The sequence below is a fragment of the Molossus molossus genome, unplaced genomic scaffold (genome assembly GCF_014108415.1).
Source record: "Molossus molossus isolate mMolMol1 unplaced genomic scaffold, mMolMol1.p scaffold_m16_p_18, whole genome shotgun sequence".
Taxonomy (NCBI): Eukaryota; Metazoa; Chordata; class Mammalia; order Chiroptera; family Molossidae; genus Molossus; species Molossus molossus.
This window is the reverse complement of record NW_023425353.1, coordinates 10,002,668-10,023,207: the sequence shown is the minus strand read 5'-3', so window position 1 is coordinate 10,023,207 and position 20,540 is coordinate 10,002,668. Positions and strand designations below refer to the sequence as shown.

The 20,540-nt window shown below is 43.0% G+C and overlaps 1 protein-coding gene across 38 annotated transcripts in view; it reads left to right on the top strand.

The window, feature by feature from the left end:
- Positions 1–20,540, top strand: part of ATXN7 (ataxin 7) — a 120,867-nt gene that overhangs the window by 26,159 nt on the left and 74,168 nt on the right. For 25 of the 38 annotated variants that reach the window (XM_036266647.1, XM_036266683.1, XM_036266677.1 and 22 more), the window contains 2 exons: positions 2,768–3,076; positions 3,306–3,374. In XM_036266647.1, the coding sequence (XP_036122540.1) occupies positions 2,779–3,076; positions 3,306–3,374 (367 nt within the window). In that variant the 5' untranslated portion in view covers positions 2,768–2,778. Of the gene's footprint in view, positions 1–3; positions 82–2,767; positions 3,077–3,305; positions 3,375–14,098; positions 14,155–20,540 lie in introns of those variants that run through there. The other 13 variants (XM_036266678.1, XM_036266680.1, XM_036266679.1 and 10 more) reach the window with 5 other exon arrangements.

Here is a 20,540-nt window from a genome sequence, read left to right as displayed (position 1 = left end):
TAGCAGCTGCTTTCCGTGGATTTTTTTCATGTACTCCTCAGAAGAAGCCTGGCTTTAACTCTGTTTTAAACTGGAGTGGAGGTAAGTTAGGTAACTTGTTCAGGTTACACAGCTTGCAAGTAGAAGAGCCAATATATGAACCCAGAAAGAATTCATAGGGACTCACTCCAGAGCCCTCCCTCATTTTCATTTGTAAATTTTTAAGTAATACAACTCCTACCTTACATGATTGTGAATATTAACTGCAACAATGCAGTAAGGTACAATGGCATTGCTAGTGGGTACTCAATAATTGATAACTGCTATTATTAATAATTTCTCTTAATAACTATCATAATGCTAACAGGATACTTAGTATTTTTCATTTTAAGCTCTGTTGTGTTTTCTTTATTAAACCAGTCAAAAACTTTGAAGGAAAAAATAAAAGGTAGCAAGCAGGGATAAGGAGAGAAGTTGAAGTATTATATAAATTGCCACCCTGACCCCCCTTTGGGTAGAAATCATATTCGTGAATCTTGAAGTATTTTCACATGTAAAAAGGGGGAAATCAAGCAATGTCTTGAGGAAGTGGGACTGTACTTCATGTTGCCATTCTTCCCCTTATTCTCCTTCTCACCCAGTCTGTACTCAGTAGACAAGCTCCATTTGGTATCCGTATAGTTGGGTGGCCTTAAGCTTTTCTTTTTAGGGGCAGTGCCAAATGCCATTAAAATCCAAATTTCAATTAGCTTAAGTGTGGAATGACAAAATTCAAAGTAATTCATAAACTGTGTATTTTAATCTAGGAAAACAGAGAAGTTGGATGTTTTTATGTAATTCTACAGTTTGTCAGTGATTTGGGGAGAATGAAAAATTAAAAGTCTGCATTGGGGACAAGAGTTAGGAATACTGTTGTTACCAAGGGAATTATATATTTTACTCATGCATTTTTTCTCAGTGGTACCTTTTTACTAGGTTAAAGCTTTAGAAATGAATTTTTATAATTTCAGTTGTTTCTACTACTATTGGTTATTTTGTTTTTACTACTACTTAGATAAGTTTAGGAAGCATCCATAATTTCACTTTTTGAAACTTATGTCTTACATGCAATCCAGAGGAAAATTTACTTATTTGTAAATCTTTTTAAAATAAAAAATTTATGTATTATTTTCTAAAGCTTTTAAATTTTGAAATTAAACTTTAAAACAAACCCTTTCCACAACAGCCCTGTGTTGAGTTTAGGTGCAGTAACAATTCCTTATTATTTTTTACTCTTATTTAAACATTTTTATGTTTCTCTGAATTGGACTGTTTCTTTAGCAGAGAAATTGGCCACCTCTGTCACAGCAGATGTCCTACATAAAAAACATGAATAAACCTGCTTCCTCCCTACCTAGAGAAAGCACCTGTGAGCACGCAGCCAAGACACACGTGCCACAGGAGTACTGATATTCGTGCTATGTGAAATTATCAAAATCCTTGTTTGTCTCAGGCTTCAGATTTTCACACCGTCGCATACTCTATAATCTTTTACTATCTTTACTTATCACTGAAGCAAAAGCTTTGGGCTGTGTGTGTGTGTGTGTGTGGTTGGGAAGGGTGCTTTATTTAGTGACGTTAATCTGACAAAACTATCTTCTAAACATTTTCCAGGAATGCTGTACATTGCCCTAAATCCCTGGGTTCCAGCCCTGACTAAGCAAAGAGGGAGAGACTAATAACTTGAATTCAAAGTGAATCAGATTTCTAAATGGCAAGATTTTTAAAAATTATTTTTGGGGTGAATGAATCACTTCCAGGAGAAATAGAATGGGAAATAGAGAAAGTTGGCAACCGATTCCCCTCGGTCTCTTTCTCCTACACTCCATCTTACAGCTATTACATGGTCTCCTTTTTGCTGGACTGAAGTTCAAGTCCCCCAGACACCCGCTGTGACCTCCAATGGTGGGCCTCGAGCAGACACCTGGAACGTCACCTGGGCCGCATTTCTTTGCTTGCCGGTGGTTTCCTGCACGCCAGGCGTCCGCTCGGCGGCGGTGGCTTCCCATTCATGCTTTTGACAGCTGCTCGGCTGCCCGTGTGTGGAGAGTTTAGTGATCCCTGCACCAGCCCCTGCGCCCCCTGGTCCGGACCCCGGGCCGGAGGGCCAGACGCCGACCACACTCGGCGGTGCCCCGGGGTCGGCCGCCCGGCTCCTCCATAGGTGGCTGCGTTTCCGACTTCGCCCTGGCTCCACTCCGGGGGCTTGACGTGCAAACTTCGCCGGAGCGAGCTGAGAGGGAGGGACCGGCGAGGGGGAGGAGGCGGCGGGAGGCGCCTCTGCTTAAGGGAGCCAGCCGGGTGCCGCCGCTTGGACGGACGCGCGGACGGAAGGGCCCGGGCCGGGGATGCGAGCGGCCTCAGGGTGGGCAGCCGAGGGCCGGGGCTGCGTTTCGGGCCTCCCCGCCGCGGACAGTGGTGGCGGGGCGCGGGCAGCTGCCGGCGCTGGCCTCCATGCCCGGTCTGGCGGCAGAAGCAGGCAGGGGACCCTGCGCCGCGGTGGCTGGCGGCCGGCGGCTCGTCCCCTCCCCCGAGGGGCCGCAGGGAGGCGAAAGCGAAAGCGAGCCCGCGCAGCGGACTTTGCGCCCGGGGCGGGGGGTGGCCCTGGGGGAGGCGGGCTGGGCGGCCGGGGGCCGCTGTCAGCGCGCCCCACCCGGCCCGCGGGCCGCGCACGCCGCCGGAACTCCCCGGCGCCTCCTTAAAAGCGGCCCCCGCGCGACTCTTTTCCCCCTTTTTTGTTACATTGTAGGAGCGGAAAGAATGTCGGAGCGGGCCGCGGATGACGTCAGGGGGGAGCCGCGCCGAGCAGCAGCGGCCGCGGGCGGAGCAGCGGCCGCGGCTGCCCGGCAGCAGCAGCAGCCTCCGCAACCCCAGCGGCAGCCTCCGCCGCCGCTGCGGCGCCTACGGCCAGAGGACGGCGGCTCCGGGGCCGCCTCCACCTCGGCCGCCGTCGCAATGGCGACCGTCGGGGAGCGCAGGCCTTTGCCCAGTCCCGAAGCGATGCTGGGACAGTCGTGGAATCTGTGGGTCGAAGCTTCCAAACTTCCTGGGAAGGACGGTGAGTGTCCACGCCCTCCTCTTCCCCACGCCCCCTGCTCCCCTGCCCTCTGGCCCGTCCCCTCCCCCCTCCCCTGTGCTGTGACCAGCCCCCTCGGGGGTCAGAGATGCTATCGCTCGGTTGGGTAAGGCAGAGGTGCCCGCACCTATTCCGTGCGTGCGTGAGCCTGCGTCACACTCCTGGCCACTGACCTGCCTCTCCCCTCCTCCTGTGTGTGTGTATCTCCTAGGGACGGAATTGGACGAAAGTTTCAAGGAGTTTGGGAAAAACCGAGAAGTCATGGGGCTCTGTCGTGAAGGTGAGTCCAGCCCCCTTGAAGGAGTTTGTGCAAGCCCGGGGGAGTTTTCTTGCTGGCTTCACCAGGGCAGGGAACTCTGCCCACCTTACCCACTCCTCCCTGCCACGCGAGGATGCTGCTGGAGGAGGAAGAAGAGGGAGTATTGATGGAGCATTTGGAAAATCTGGATTCTGGGGGCTTCCTGTGAGGGGAACGTCCTGAAACCCTCCAGTGGAGGCCTAGTGCGGTGCAGCAGCGAGCTCAGTGGTGAGCGCTGGGCACCTGCAGTGAATTCAGTTGTGACCTCCTTATGGAGAAACACCAGTGGAGGAAGGAATTCTCCACTTCCGAAAGCATTTCCGCAAAGGGGCTCTGGACAGGAAACCTGACCACCTAAAATTTTCTGCTGGCAATCAAAATGAATATTGAACTCCAAAAAAGATAACACTTATTTTTATGGAATTTAAATTACGAAAGTTCAACATGATCATCACACCTGGGGAGCGCTTGGTCAGAATTTTTTGGTGAGCTGTCAAAGGAAAAAAGGCCATATGGTGAAGAAAGTCTGTAGTGCCCTAAAGGTGAAGTTAGTCTAATTATTGGTCAGGTTTTTTCAGTCCTCAAATATTTTTTATTGGAAGGCCATGCATTGCCTTCATTCAATGTATTTCAAGTCGCTGTACATTTACTTCAACTCTTTGATCGAAGGATGCTCTAGGGAAATTCTGTAGCTAAAGGCGTTCCTTCCAATGAAAAGTCAGGTCAGCTATCTAAACTGTCAGATTTCCTTCAGATTTCTTTTTTATTTTTTTTTGAATAGTCACCTTTGCTGTCTAGTTAATGCCTGTGCCAGGTCTGGACACTAGCCAGAAAGGACTTCTGGAGGCCAGTCAACTTTAGGTTCAGTTCAAGTTTTTGTTTGTTTTTTGTGTTTTTTTTAAGTAGCATTATGGACAGACCTTGAATGAAATTTGGTATCCAAAATATAGATTTTATATTCTATGCAATTTTATTTTTCATGTGTAGGCATTTGTTTTGGCATAGTTATTGTCCAGGGCACAAAAATAGGTAGAACTTTGGCAAGTGGAACATATTAAAGTCCAGAGTTGGTCCATTGTTACTGTCTTCACATTTATTTGTTTTAGTGCCTGTCTTTTCTTCACATTGGTTTTTTGAATTGGCCACTTGTTGGCCTCTTGGCACTAGGAGGAGGAGTAATTCCATTGGCAGCTCTCTCTGAGAGCTTCCAATTGGAACAGATTATAGAGCAAATTAGTTGATTTTGAAAATGAGAATTACTGTTTGCAAGCAAAGGAAAAAGAGGGAAAGCACAGGACTTGCTGGTGATGTTGCAATAGGAAAAGTCAGTTGTTAGTCCGGTTTTAGTGTTGAATTGGCAACTTGCCTGGGCTTAAAAAATTAAAATCACTAGGTGGCAACTCTCATAGGAAGCAGTTGGAGTAGAGCTTTAGAGGACCTGACCCGCTCGTGTTCTTAGTTTTCATTCTCTGGGTGTGGATACATTTCCCATAAAGAGTTTCTAAAACTGTGTGAAAACAGTGTGCTAATTATTGGTAATTTCTCTTTTGAGGATGAGTAAGTGTATTAGTGTTTCACTGGGCAACTTGGTCTGGACTGACACCCAATTAATTTAGTGGTCTGGACACAGTTTTTGTTGTATTTGCTATTTTCTACTGGGAGATAATTGCTAGCAGGTTATGTCATGAAGATCTAAGACCTCTTAACTACCTTCTTGATGCATAGAGGGTAATAGATTTGGTTGTATGTGCTTCTAAAATTACTAGTGATTATTAGCGGTGCCTTTTTTTTTTTTTTTTTTTTTTTTTTAACTGCTCTAACCATTCAGGTGATGCTGAGGTGGCTAGCTCTACTGAAACTCTACCTGCCTGTTTGGGAGTAGAGACTGACGTTTTTAATTCAATCAGGTTTTGATTCATTTGTGACTGGATTTTCTGGGATTGTTTGTTTGTTTGTTTGTTTTTTATCCTCACCCGAGGACATTTTTCCATTTTTTGTTCAGGTAGAGTGGGAGGGAGAGAGAGGAACAGAGAGAGAGAGAGAAACATCGATGTGAAAGGAACACATCGAGTGGTTGCCACCGGCACAACCGACCAGGGCCGGGGACAAACTGCAACCGAGGTACGCGCCCCTAGCGGGAACCGAACCCGAGTCTCTCAGGACCGCAGGCCTACGGCTCTAACCGCTGAGCCAAACCGGCCAGGGCTGTTTGTTTGTTTTTAACTTTGTGAGCCAGCAGGCCCAGCGGCCACCCCCACTCCACCCCTATTCTGGGACAGTTTAAAAATCCAACCATGAGAAGAAGGTTCAGCACTCATGCAGTGGGCCTTTGTTTTTGTAACAAAGTGCTCATGTCAGGCTGCTTAAAAAATGAAAATACTTTTTTAAATTATCAAACATTATTAGACAATTATCGTTTGACTTTGCTTATGATTACTTCCTACCAGGAAAAGGTGTTTTGGAATTACATCTGTATTAAATTCCTCTTGTTAAGGAGGCTAAATTGAGAAGAAATATGTAGATAACTTGATCATATGAATGAACTATTAAAAGTCAGAAACTCTCCATCTTGGAAAATATTTAGGAATATGGACTAGACTTCTTGAATTCTCCTCTAGTTCATGATTGGGGACCTGTGTTAGAAACCTGGGTGTGAAAGGATGCTTGACTTTGAATTAGTTATTTCACCTCTTAGAATCTAGCTTTCCCTGTTTCTAAAAAGAGATGATAATACCTACTTCCCAAGGTTGTTGTAGGGGTTGAAATTAAATTAAATAATGCGTTGAAAATGATTCTACATACTTCTTTCAGCTGCTGATAATCTGAGACCTGATTTCCTAATTTGATATTTATCAAGGTCAGGGGTTTTTAACCTGGAACTTGAATGGGCTTCAGGGGGTCATAGTTACCCTGAAATTGTATGCAAAATAGTATATATATATATATATATATATGCCCACTTTCTAGGGAAAGTGTCCACAGCTTCTCTTGGATTCTCAAGGATGCTTCACATTCTCTGCTCCCCAAATTTAAAACTGTTAACCTAAGATCTCTGTTTTTTCTCTCTCTCTCTCTTTCCTTTGGTCCCTTATTTTGGCCATTTTCTTCATGGCAAGACTGCCTAATGGTTAATGCTGTGGGAGAGGTTGGAATTATTGATATATGAAAGTGAGATTATTTATGGTTTAGCTGTTATATCTATCATTTCCTCTTTCCATTAGCGTAGGTAGGCAAATGTTAGGATAAAATTTCAGTTATCTTTCAGAAATCAACCCATTTTTCATCTTTATCTTCATACTTTTATTGCCTTGTTTGTTTTCTTCTGTAATTTGTAACATTAGTTGATTTAGGTGGGGAAATTGATAATACATTTGACTTCTTTCAAATGACTGAACTCAGAAGATGAATTACCTTTCTTTCCCTGTGATTTGTGAAGTTCTAGAGTCCACAGAATGATGTTTAGAAATTGATTGGTATAAGTAGCTGATTAAGATTTCTGTATTAGTGCCTGAACCTATAGGAAGCCTATAAAAATGAAAACATTAAATGGTTTAATTTCTTGGCAGCTTTAAAAAACTATATGGTGTCTCTGTGGGAGTCAACAGTGTAATTGGAAAATAATATCTTCTAAATTCTCTTAAGCCTATTGCACACTATCAGAGTAGCCTGTCCTTTATCTTTTTCCAGATACTCTACCTATCACCATGTGAAGGCATGTAGTATATGATGGCCTTTCATTAGATTGTAAGCTCCCAGAGGACATGTACTTGGCTGATTGACATACGAGGTAGGGCATAAGTAGGTTTACAGTTGTTCCTATACAATAATTTAAAAATTATTAATACAAAATAATACAATAATAAATAACATTTATTATTATTCTTATATTAAAGAATAAAATCTGCGTTTGGCATACTCACAACTGTAACCCTACTTTTGACCCACCCTGTATTTAGCTCCCGCACACTGATTGTGCTCAGTAAATATTTGCGCAAAAGATGAATGAATTGGGCTATCAGAAAGATTGAACTGAGTCAGTCAAAGATGAGGGGTTCAAGTGACCAATTTTCTATTATATTGTGACTCTTCAAGTCAGAGTGGAGAGGTTCTTTATGGCCCCAGAGGAGGCCAGAGGCTGTCTGTCAGCACTTCCTGTCACTGTCTCTGTCCTGAGTTTAGCACTCCATTTACACTTTCTAGAAAGAGTGCAGACAGGACATCAGCCTCTCTTATCTCTGATAGTTGGGCAAGAGCATAAGATGGCAACTCAGGATGATGTCCACACTTGATGACAGGTGATTTTTCGTCGTAATAACAGGGACATAATTGAGCCTAGGGCAAGATGGAAAGGGGGCTGGTTTGCACATACAGGCAGGTAGGTTAAAAAAAAAAAAGACTGAGGAGGTAGGTAGCTTCAATCAACACAGACTGAGTCAACATAACAATACCACCTTTTTCTTTCCTAGGTTAAAAAAAAAAATTGCTGCCCTGGCCGGTTTGGTTCAGCGGTTAGAGCGTCGGCCTGCGGTCCTGAGAGACCCGGGTTCGGTTCCCGCTAAGGGCACGTACCTCGGTTGCAGTTTGTCCCCGGCCCTGGTCGGTTGTGCGGGTGGCAGCCACTCGATGTGTTCCTTTCACATCGATGTTTCTCTCTCTCTCTGTTCCTCTCTCTCCCTCCCACTCTACCTGAACAAAAAATGGAAAAATGTCCTCGGGTGAGGATTAAAAAAAAAAAAAAAAAATTGCTAATAGTTAACTGAAAACAAATACATAGGTGTTTGTGTGAAGTACTATTAAAATAACTACATTACAGGCATAAAACCCTCTCCCTGAAGTTAAGAGAATTTTTATTTTTCTCTAGGGTTCCTCTTATGTTTTCCCCCTAACTTTTTTTGTGTGTGGACAATTTAAAATATACAAAAGTAGAGAAAATACTTTAATGAGCCAATCTCCTTGTATCCATCATACAGCTTAAACAACTGAGTCATGGCCCAATCTTATTTTATCTCTGTCCAACTCCCCACACTGAATTGGTTTGAAGCATGTCCCAGACATCATAGCATTTCTTTTGGTTTTTGTTTTTATGCTTCCATGGACTTTAGCTTGTCTCCTACAAAATGGAACCTCACAGTGCTCTGCATCTTCTTTTGAGGCAAACCATGATGCCATGTCTGACCTCCCCTGTGGGTGTGCAAAGGGTTAACAGGTGACTGTATTTGCAGTCTGCCTACTTTTCAAGTGGAGTTTGAAACTAAGCCTCAGACAGGAATTGGTGAGATCCAAGTTCACTGCATCAGAATCACATTAATACACATTTAATAAGTACTCAGATTATTCCACTGCAGATTCCCCACTCTTGATGCTCACCTGAATGAGTATTAGGACTGTAGTAACAGCCTCCTTGCTGACAATTCTTGTAGGTAACTCTCTACTTGTAAAGTCTGCAGTAACCCAGAAGTCAAAGAGCCCCTGGAGACCGAGAGGACCCCTACAGCAGGAAATCTTTCTCCTGAATTGTGGCACCTTAGCTATTTTATTTTCTTTTTCTCTTTTCTTTGTTTTTATTTTATTTTATTAATTTTAATAATTTTTTTCTGCATCCCTCCCCCCCCCCCCATATTGGGAGATTCCCATTCTTCACCTTAGTTATTTTAATTTTTATATTTTTTCCATTCTTTATTCAGACAGAGTGGGAGGTAGAGAGAGAGAGAGAGAGAGAGAGAGAGAAACATTGACGTGAAAGGGACACATCAAGTGGCTGCCATCCGCACGACCAACCAGGGCCGGGGACAAACTGCAACCGAGGCACGTGCCCTTAGCAGGAACCGAACCCGGGTCTCTCTGGACTGCAGGCTGGCGCTCTGACCGCTGAGCCAAACCGGCCAGGGCTTCTTTTTTTCACCTTATTTTAATTCGAACTACAGCTTGTTGGCCAAATCCTGTCTTCAGGCTAGCTAAGAATAGTTTCTACATTGTTGAATGGTTAAAATAAAAACTCAAAAGCAGATGATTATTTTATAACATGTGAAAAATATGAAATTCAGATGTCAGTGTCCATAGTTAAGTTTCACTGGAACATAGCTATGTTCATTCATTTGCTTATTGCCTGTGGCTGCTATCTCCATAGGTTGGATAGCAGAGTTGAGTAGATGCAACAGAGACCATACAGCCCACCAAGTCCAAAATGGACTGTCTGGCTCTTTATAGAGAAAGTTTGCTATCCTTGTTCTGATGGGTTCCTTGGCTAGCAAAGGGAAACTCATTCTACAGAATGTGATTCTAGTACTCCTTGAATTTTCTGTTTGAAGAGGGTGAATCTTCAAAATAGTAAAATCTATTCTTAAACCAAAAGTTTATTCAATATTGAATAAATATGTTGAGGTAGAAATATATGGAGAGAGAAACTTTTTGTGTAAGAAGGTGCTTACATTTGTTTGCTTTTGTCACTCGCTGCCACTTTCCTAGGGCATGTACCTGTTTCAGGGCAATTCAAGTAAGAGCATCAACAGAGCTGTTACTGTCCCAGCTTCCAAGAGCCTTTGGCTATGGGGATGTTGCTTGGCTTCTATTAAGTCCCTGCATGGTATGTAAATATTCTAGTGAAAGAATCTAGAGCTTTTATGGGCTTTTCCAAAGATTACCTGACTCACATTCTTCAGAATTTCTGCCCTTTAGAGAACGTGGAGCCTTATTGGAGGTTTGGGATTATAAGGGGGATACACTAGGAAACAAATGAAGTGGCGTACAGTGTTCTTAGACTTGCTGAAAAGTGCAACACCTGGCACAATCCATGCTAACTTCCTCAACCCTCAAGGCTTCACAGCTAATGGAAACCATGCATGATACCTTAGTTTGATATGGGTCCCAACTGTACTCCATTTTTTTTATTAGTTCTTATAAACTCTTGATCTTAAGAGGGAAGTGTAAGGAATTTATGCATCATTGTTGAGTATGACCTGTATCTAATGTGGTCTCATTTCTTCCTTATGAGGACATCCTGCTTCCTCATGTCCACATTTCACAATGTTTCAGTATGTGTGTGGACAGCTTAAATTTGGTGAGAATTTTTATGTTGTACAGTTTTTGTTATCAGAGAAGTGCATGGATGGTCTTTCTTCGTTGCTAGTGGGCGTGGGGTTCTTGGAGTGCCCTGGAATAAAAATTTCTGGAGACCTCCATGGGAGGATGAGATATAGTAGAAAGCTTTATGTGCATGAAATTACATCCCTCAGTTTGCAAAGTCCCATTTCCCTTAATCCAGTCCTGGAAGATGTGCAGCTGGGGGTTCAGCAGAGCTAAAAGTAAAGCCAGTGTTCAGAGTTTCTGTTCCATGGTAGAGCTGGGTATGGTACAGCATTAGGCTAGTTACAGTCCATCAGTCCATTGTGTGGGGTCCACATGGCTGTGGGCCATGTGGGCAAATGCAGGAGTGTAAGAGTCTCACTCATAAGCCAGGAACAGGAACCAAAAGGCAAGAGGAAGAACTGCTTTGTTTGGGAATTTAAGTACCTCAAATCTTCCTGTGTTTGCAGTGGCCATGCCTACTCTGGCCAATGACCTGTTCCCAGGTGTGACTGACAGGCAAATACCTTCCCTGTGTCACCCAAACTTTACTGGGCATTCATCTATTCCTCCCCTGTCCGGATCAGTGGCTCCCTGGGGAGTGTTAAACTGCAGCTTCCTGGCAAAGCTGCACAGACAGCATGCCTATATTATTTGGCCTTCCCTTTGCTCCTTATTCATAACTAGGTTATTTACAACGTTATTGGTTTGACCTCATGTAATCTTCTATCTAAATGTCACCATTATCCCCATTTTACAGAAGAGGAAATAGGCTCAAAGAAGTGAGGTATCTCACTAAGATCACAAAGCATGTAAGAGGCCCTATAACCCAGATCTGCCTAACTCCATAGCCCACATGCTTAACACTCTGCTGTGCCAGCCCATAGAACGTGTACCCACTTCTCATGAGCATAAGCAGGTTGCTGCAAACTTTCTTTTCCTTATCCTTGGCTAGAAATACCTTTACAAAAAAAAATTTTTTAAAGTAAAAATATCAGAGCTTTTTCTATGCTGTGCCTTACAACAGTCTATATGTTGTATTTAGCAGTTCTTTTAGAAAATCTTTTTTTTTTTTTGAGGGGGAAGGGAAGCGTGCGTTTTGCATTGGAAGTAATTGGCTTTAAAAAAAGATTTAATGAAAGCTAAGGTTGCAGCAGATAGCAAACAATCATCTGGGATTTGTGCCATTAAAAAATATCCTTTAAAAAAAGAGAAGTAAAATTTCACTATTTAAATAGCATTTCAGTACAGGATTGCTTTTAATCACATTGATGTTCAAAGTTTATGGCAGTATTTCTAATAAATGTGCCCCTCTGATTATTAAAATATTTTTTATTGAACTTCTAAGGAGAAAAGGAAGCCTGTTAGTAGACTTAACAGTTGGAGTTACTGTACTTTTGAGAGAAAGGCAGAGGATTGCATTTATATTCATCTTGTACAGCAGGGATTATTACAAATGAGCAAGAGAAAGAATGGTTTTTGCATTTCAGGCACTCATAATATGAAACTAGATTAAATGTTCTTGTTTCTCTTTGTAATAAAGACCCTGCTAACATGAAATGCTTTTTCTCTTATATGTAAGCTTATGGCAAGGAAAAAGTAATAGTTTATTATAAATTAGATTCACAGTCTTAACACAGAAAAGATTCCCCTTCCAGGTTATACAGATGTTTTTCACAATTCTAAACTCCAAATATTGCAGTAGGAAAGAAAAGAAGAATTCTTTTAGGCAATGGTCTTTAGGCTTTTATATTTTAAGCCAGAAACTTTGGGCAACAGACTGAGGATCAAACAAGCTTGCTAGCATTTTATAATAACTATAATTAGACACATATATAATTCTTACCATGATAGAAGTATGAGGGCCATTGTTTTGGAATAAAGGACAGTCCTTTAAATTTGAAGAAAGTTTAGGTTTAGGAAAGACTCATTGCATTATCCTTATTTTTCTCGTGAGTGTGTGTGTGTGTGTGTGTGTGTGTGTGTGTGTGTGTTTGGACTTTAAGGAGATCAGTATTTTGATGTTCAAGAACCACTGCTTTAAATCAGCTTCCCAAAGTGTCCTCCATGCAAGCCCGCTTCTGTGTACTATTAGTGGGTGTTGTGCAGACAAGGGTTCCATGTGGTAAGTTTGCAAAAGGTGACTTTAATAGAGAGGCAGTACTAGGAACTCCAGTTCCAGAGTTGAACAGACTTGGGTTCAGATCTCATCTCTACTAGGTAAATAACCTAAGGAAAATCCTATAGCTTTGCTAGCCTCAGTTAACTACCTGTAAAATGGTGATAGTGGTGGTGCCTCATAGTGTTTGGGAGGATTAAATGGTATAATGCAGGTTTAGCACTTTGTTCAGTGTCTAACAGAGTAACTTTCAATAAATGATAGTTGCTAATTTTATTATTTTTATTAATAATGAGAATACAGTGTCATGAGCCTGCCTCTAACCAAATGGTCAGCCAGGACTCTCAGGGGAGGAACCTTCAGCAGGCTGAGGATAATAGAGAGAACCCAAGGAACCCCAGTTTCAAGCTCTCTTCGACTATAGTAAAAATGAGGAATGGGAATTGACATTTCTTCTTTCCTCCTTTGTCATCTCTTGGGACGTGCAGAGAGAAGCCCAGTGTGGGTAGATCTTCCCCTGCTGGTAGGTTTGTGCTGCTCCCTTCTGCAAACCTGTAGCTCATGTTTCTTTAGATAGCTGCTTGTAATGTTTCACAGATCTCTCTTTCTGGGCAAGAAAGGTAAATCAGAGCCACCAGAATAAAGTCATCCTCACTAAGTTGGGAAATGGATCAGAGATAGCAGGTTTTATGTATGTGTCATGGTAGTCACAGGGAGTTTTCACAGGCAGTCCCTGCCTAACGAGGGAATTTAGAAAATTTCCTTTTCAATTCTTGGAAATTTCCCATTTTAACTTGAAGTGATTCACCATTTAAGTTACCTTATTCTCTTTGGAAACTACATAGACTGATATGTTTTAATGGGGAAAACATTATTATTGTTATTACTATTATTATTATTATTGAAGTTAATATATATGCCCTGGCTGGTGTGGTTCAGTGGTTAGAGCATTGGCCTGTGGACCAAAGGGTCTCAGGATCAATTCCTGATCAAGAGCACATACCTGGGTTGTAGGTTCGATCCCTGGTCCTGGTTGGGGCATGTGCAGGAGACAACCAATTGGTGTGTCTCTCTCACATTAATGTTTCTCTCTCCCCTCTCCCTCCCTCCCTCCCTTCCACTTTCTCTCAAAAAAAAAAAAATCAATGGAAATAATATCCTTGGGTGAAGATTAAAATACAAAACAAAAAATACTCATTGTAAAGATTTTACTACCAATGGAAGTAAGGACTGTGAAAGCTATCATTCTGTATAATTCCACTCTGGGCCAACTTTAAATCTCAGTTACAGAACTTGGACTTAGGGCATTTTGTAATTGATAAAGGAAATCCATGTCAATAGTCTGAGCACTTAGTGACAGGCAGGACTCAGTCTTGCTAGCCAGGTCATTTCACTTCCTGACAAGACTCAGACCCTGTCATTGGGCAGGCCTGAAGGTATTTCGTTCAGTATGATTCCAGCCCTGAGAATTCTCTGGCTATTTCACCTTCATTCATTTAGATTTTATCCCACAAACATTTGACAGGCGCCTTCTCTGTGCCGCTTGCTGGACTAGACTCTGAGGGCATGACTGCAAACAAGGTAAGAAGGCACAACCCTAAACCCCAGGTCCAGCAGTTGGTTAGCAAATATTTATGGAGTCACCCACTAAGTGCCAGGTTCTCTGATGGGTGTAAGGGATAGAGTGACAAAAATCAGGAAGAGCTCCTGCTCTCCAGTGAAGCAAGACACAGTAAATACACAAACATTTTTCAAGGTCTTTGAGTGCTGTAAACGCAATAAAGTAGGCTAGTAAGTTGAGAGTGAGGAGGTGGGGTTCTAGCTAACATGATCCGAAGGGTTTTCTGAAAATTGAACATTTGAACTGAGATCTGAATGATGAGAGAAAGGTGGCCACTGGATCATGTGGAAGGAGGGGAAGGAGTGTTTCAAGCAGAAGGAAGAAGCAAATACGTGACCTCTGAGATGGGACTGGAGAAAGTGGAGGGAAATGAGGCTGACTAAGATCGGATCAGAATCTTTGTGATCTGAAGTCAGGTATTTGGCTTTATCCTAAGTGTACAGTTGTCCCTCGTTGATCGTGGTTAATCTGTTCCAGACTCTAGCGGTTGCACCTGGTGTTGAAGGATTCCTGGGGTGCTCGAATACATAGGCCTACAGTCCATACGCACAGTAATTTTAATTTTAATTGTAATACAGGGTGTATAATTGACTCAGACAACCGAACATGCGCTGCATCATTTTCACTGTCTCAATCAACTTTTTAATGAATGTATTTGTAAAAACCGTGGTAGAGGGAAGCCACAAACGTCAAAGTGCGAAGTGGCGAGAGACGACTGTAATGGAAGCCTGGGAGGGGGGTGGGGGGTGCTTCAGCAGGGGAGTGGTCTGATCTAATTCGCCATGTGTGAAGACCACTGGCTGCTGTATGGTGAATGGATTGTGGGGAGGGTATAGATAGCCAGAGACAAGGTGAGAGGTGATGGTGACTTAGATACTGGTGATGGCAGTGGCAGTGCAGATTGCTTAACAGTTAAGAATATGTTTTAGAGGTGGAGTTGACATGATTTAGTGAAGATTGAATGTGAGAGGTGAAACCTAAGAGATCTACGGCTTGAAAGCTGAGTTGGGCCCTGGCCGGTTTGGCTCAGCGGTTAAAGCATCAGCCTGCGGTCCGGAGAGACCCAGGTTCGGTTCCCGCTAAGGGCACGTACTTCGGTTGCAGTTTGTCCCCGGCCCTGGTTGGTCGTGCGGTGGCAGCCACTCGATGTGTCCCTTTCACATTGATGTTTCTCTCTCTGTCTCTTCCTCTCTCTCCCTCCCACTCTATCTGTACAAAAAATGGAAAAAAATGTCCTCGGGTGAGGATAAAAAAAAAAGAAAGCTGAGTTGGTACCGTTTAATGAGCTGAGGAATGGCAGAGAATGTGGAGACTCAGGGTCAGGAGTTGTTTGGTCACATTGTGTTTGACATACTTACTGGGCATTCATGTCTTGCGGTGGAGTGGACAGGTGGATATGCAGTCTGGAGCTGGTAGAACACCTGGGCTGGAGACACTGGGTGAGACTGCGTCCTCACTGCACAGGGGGTCTAGAGAGCTTGGGGAGAGGGCGAGTTCCTCTCAGATATGGGGTCGATAAAGAGCAGAAGAGGGCCAAGGTCTGAGCCCTCCCTGAGGGGTGGTGGTGAGGTGGAATCTGCAGAAGGGGTAAAGAAGCTCCCTCCAGTGAGGTGGGAAGGAAACCAGGTGTGTGTGGTGGTGTGGACTTTGAGAGAGGAAACAACTTTAAGAGAGAAATGATTACCTGTGTCAGATGCTGCTGTGAAGTAGAATAAAGCCAGGCCAGGGACGTGATCTCTGGCTTTGGCAGTGCAGAGGTCATTAATGACCTTAATCCGAAGAGTGGGGAGGCAGATGCCCAGTTAGAGGAGGCTGTAAGAGCTGGTGCCGAGGAAGTGGAGAGGACAAGTGTAGGCAGGTCTTCAAAGGGTTTTGCTTTGAAAGACAATGAAGAAATGAGGCAATAGCAGGATGGGGGCCTGGATAAAGGGAATAAAGGGAAGATTTATTTTGTTTTAATTTTATTTGTTTTGGATAATATAAGGGCATGTTTGTCTGCTTTGGAAATGATCCAGGAATAAGGAATAATTGAGCACATGTGAGAAAATGGATAATCACAAGGATAATACCTCGATTTGGGGAAAGAGGATGGGACTCAGAGGCTAAGTGGACATGTCAGTTTTGGATAGAATTAGAGACTTCCTTCTGCTGTAATGAGAGGCAGTGTGCAGATCAGTTGTAGGTGGAGATGGGGAATTGTGGGAAATAAAGTAGGTTGTTTTTTCCTGTCATTTCTGTGAAGAAAGAGAGAAGTTAGGAGGTCATCAGCTGAGAATAGGGTAGGAGGAAGAATTTTGTCTTTTTCTCCAGACAGAGGGATAGTCAAGTAAGCAGGCTGTCATATGTCCTTTGGAGGTCTCCCAGTGCAATCAGATTTCCTAGTAAGGCCCGTGAAGCCTTGGATGGTAGTGTGAGCCCAGAAAATTGGGAATCTCAACAACTTGAGATAGAGTGCTACTAGAGCATGGGAGGGGGAAAAGGGGGACAGGTACGGAAGGCTACCAGGAGGAGGTGATGGAGAAAGTTGGAGCTTTTACTAAGCCTTGATGGGTGAGTCAGCCACCATGGTATGGGAGCAATTTCTGAGGTAGGGACATCTCTGGGGAGTCTGAAACTTGGCGGTAGCCCTCCGGCGTGAGTGGTGGAGGGCAGGAATGGAGCTCAATGAAGCAGGAAGCACGTCATCCCAGAAAAGTTGGTGCTTTGTCCTGGGCCTGGGCTTTGGGAGATCACCATGGTAGCAGTGTGAAACTTGAATTGGTGGTGGCCAAAGTAGAAGTTGGAGGGCAGTGGGACATGTAGCCTACCTCCTTGATGTAAAATCCTCAGGTGTGTAGGTAATGATAAACTGAGAAAGTGAGGATTGTTTCTTCCTGATGAACCTTTAATGGTTTCTGTTTGTTTGCATTCATTTATTCAGCATGTATTATTGAGCACCTACTCTGTGCTAGGTATTGTTCTAATTTTCAGATTAACTGCGAACATTTTAGAGTTGCCCTCATAGAGCTTCTATTTTAGTGGGGGAGGCAGGCAGTAATTTGAAAAGAAAAGGGATATATATTAGGTGGTGATGAGTGTTCTAGAGAAAGATAAAGGGTAAAAGAATACAATTTAAAATAGGGTGAGGAGTTTTGTAAACCAAGACTTGCAGGATATGAAAGCATGAGTCGTGTGGATATCCTGAAGGAGCCTTCAGGTAGAAGGGAAAACAAACCCAAGGGTTCTGGTGGGAGAAGATTTAGGACTGTCCTAAGAACAGCTGGGGGCCTGGGGTGGCTGGAGAAGTGTAAGGGGAGGGTAGTATTGTGAGTCAGATGCTGAGGGGGTGGGAGCGTATTGGGGAGGCAGATCATCTGGGGCCTTGTCGCCCATTGAAAATCCAGATTCCTTTCCTGTGATCTACAGGCTATACCTAGTCTGGCCTCCACCAGTTTGTACAGCCTTGTCACCTTCCATTTTTCCCTTTGTCTTCCATTCCTCAGGCGCCCTGGCCTCCTTCCATTTCTTTTCACACACTGGGCTCTTTCTCCACTCTGAACCCTTGTGGGATTGCTGCTTCTCTTTCTGCCCCCACCCCTTCCTTAGGTTAGATGTTACTTTCTTAAAGAAGTCCTCCACATCACTGTATTTTACTTTATAGCCTTTACAAAAACTATTTATTAGGCCCTGGCTGGTTTGGCTTAGGGTTAGAGCATCAGCCCGCAGACGGAAGGGTTGAAGGTTCGATTGATTCCCTGTCAAAGGCATGTGCCTGGGTTGCAGGTTCAATCCCTGGCCCCAGTCAGGGTGGTACAGGAGGCAGCCAATCAATGTGTCTCTCTCACATGGATGTATTTCTCTCTCCCCCAACTCGCTCCCTGCCTTCCACTCTATCTTAAAAAAAAAAAAAAGGAAAAATATCCTCGGATGAAGATGAACAAACAAACAAAAATTGTTCTTTAGTATCTTGTGTTGATATAAAGCAAGCCAAGCCATCACTGTTGCTAAATAAAATGTGTCATTATTGTTAGATTTGGGGTAGAAATGCTGGGCAGGAGGAATTAGGACAGGTTTTTACATAGGTCTTGGCTAAATTTGCAAAGTTGACTTAGAGCAGGAAAACAGTATAGACTACCCACTAATGATAGTCTTTAGCTTTTGTGGGTTGGGGGGTGGTGGTGGTAGTGGTCACTGCAGTATCATTTCATTCTCTTGTTGGGCATCAAGTTTGATTGAACATTGTTTATCTTGGCTGCCAGTGCTCTGGAACCCTCTTTTTGGTTGAATAACAATATGCTTTGAAGAGAGAGATGGTTTTGGTTTTGGAATAACTGGTTATGTACAAATAAATGACAATGTGCTTCAATCCTTCTGTTACATCACTGGGGTTTTCTTTCCCAAGATAAACTCTGTGCTTTTTTCGGCCTCTGAATAGGAAATAAATTTATTTTCTCCCTTCCCTTTATGCCTATTTCTAGGCCTTTTTCTGTCTACACTGATGGACTGCTGTACTGGAGGCAGGCCCAGAGCTGACTGTAGACTCTGTGTGCTGCACTTTCTATTCCTCTTATCGTATTTGGCCCTATGTCTGACGAGCTTTTCACTGTTAGCTGGCAGCTGCGATGGCTGTTTCTTTAAGAGATCTTGTGTTTGGTAGGTGCTTTCTTAAAATCTGTTGACTGTTGCTGAAAATAGTGTGTGTTGTGTAAGTTTAAAATCATCCATGAATTATAGTCTTCTCATTGAAGAGGTAGTTACACCAGGGTAACAAATAAAACAACTAATTTTTTTATAATTTAAAAGCCAAACCTTCCTGATAGATTAATAAAGTTGGTAAGCAGGAGAGTATCATCAAGTGCCGGGTAAGTCTTTGTAGAAATTTCACAAAGGTCTTTTTTTTTTCCCTCATCAGTAATTCAGAAATAAAAACAGGATTTTGATAGATGGCATTTAAGAATTATGAAGGCATGTCCAATCCTGATAGCTATATGGTTTGCATACCCATTTTATTTAAATGGGAAAATGCTTTTAAAAAGTATTTGAGAGCTTGAAAAATTAAGCATCAAAACCAATACCTGGTAGTGAGTAATAGTAATCATAGTAGCTCTCATTATTTGAGTACTTCCCATGTGTCAGGCTCTGCATAAGAGCTTTACATGGATTGGCTCACTTAATCCTCACTACAATGCTGTGAAGCAAATACTTACAGTAGCCGCATTTCAAAGATGAGAAAACCGACACTAGGGGAAGTTAACTTGTCCCAAATCACACAGTTTATAAGGGGCAGAGCTGGGATTTCTGGTCTGACTGATCCCAAAGCCAGATAGTTCCCTGAATTGTCCAATTAGCAGTGGCTAATTTCTGCTTGTTGAGCTGCCATTTATGAGGGGACACTTGGAATAGGCTTTAATATATTGGTAAACAAGTAAAGTATCAGTGCACATTCCAGAGAGCACTTTAAACTCAAGGAAATTGCTTGATTGGCATTTTAGGGAATAGCAACAGCATTGAAGTTCTGGTAGGGAAAGTGGGGGTATTGTCTGAGAACTTTAGACTTAAAATTGTAGGGCAGGAGGATGTGAGTGAGCGTGCGTGCGTATGTGTGTGTGTTAGACCATGCAAGAATTCATTTTAAATCCATAGTGAGCATAATTTATAGAACGCCTGATGGAGAAATGCTTAACTCTCAGAAAGTAAATCCTAATAGCTTGGTAGCTGAAACAGATTAAAATAGTTTAGAAATTTCTTAAACAGAGCAGGAAAATGACATGTATGCTAACCCTTAGAACACTGTCTTCAGCTGAGAAGACAAACACAGCTAATAAAACCTTTTGTAATGATGCACAGAGATACTTGCAAACCAAGATTATCCAGGAGTTTTGTTTTGTTTTTTTAATTCAGATCACCAATTTTTACTGTTTCACTCACCAAACCATGTTTTGGTTGATATTATATAGCTATATTGGTTGATCTGACCTCCCTTTGTTTTTTTTCTCATCTTTGCTTGTTTTGGTGGTAGTTCTTCCCAAAAGGGAAATAGGTTACAACAAAACTTCCCACCAGATATTTTTCTTTGATCTGGTCATGTTGCATTACTGTGGTCTTGTTTACGTGTGTTAGGACTGGTACAAGGCAAACGGTTTTTGCTTGAAGGCCAGACCAGCCTGCTCTTCCTGGCCACAAAAGCCCCTCCTGGCATCCTGCCTTCGCTCTGCACACAGTGGGTTCACACTGCCTGTTAGTGAAGCAGCTGATTAGCAGTGGAGAGATGATCCAGAGGCTCCTTGTCCATCTAGAACAGGGGTTCTCAACCTTCCTAATGCTGCAACCCTTTAATACGGTTCCTCATGTTGTATGTGGGCGGACC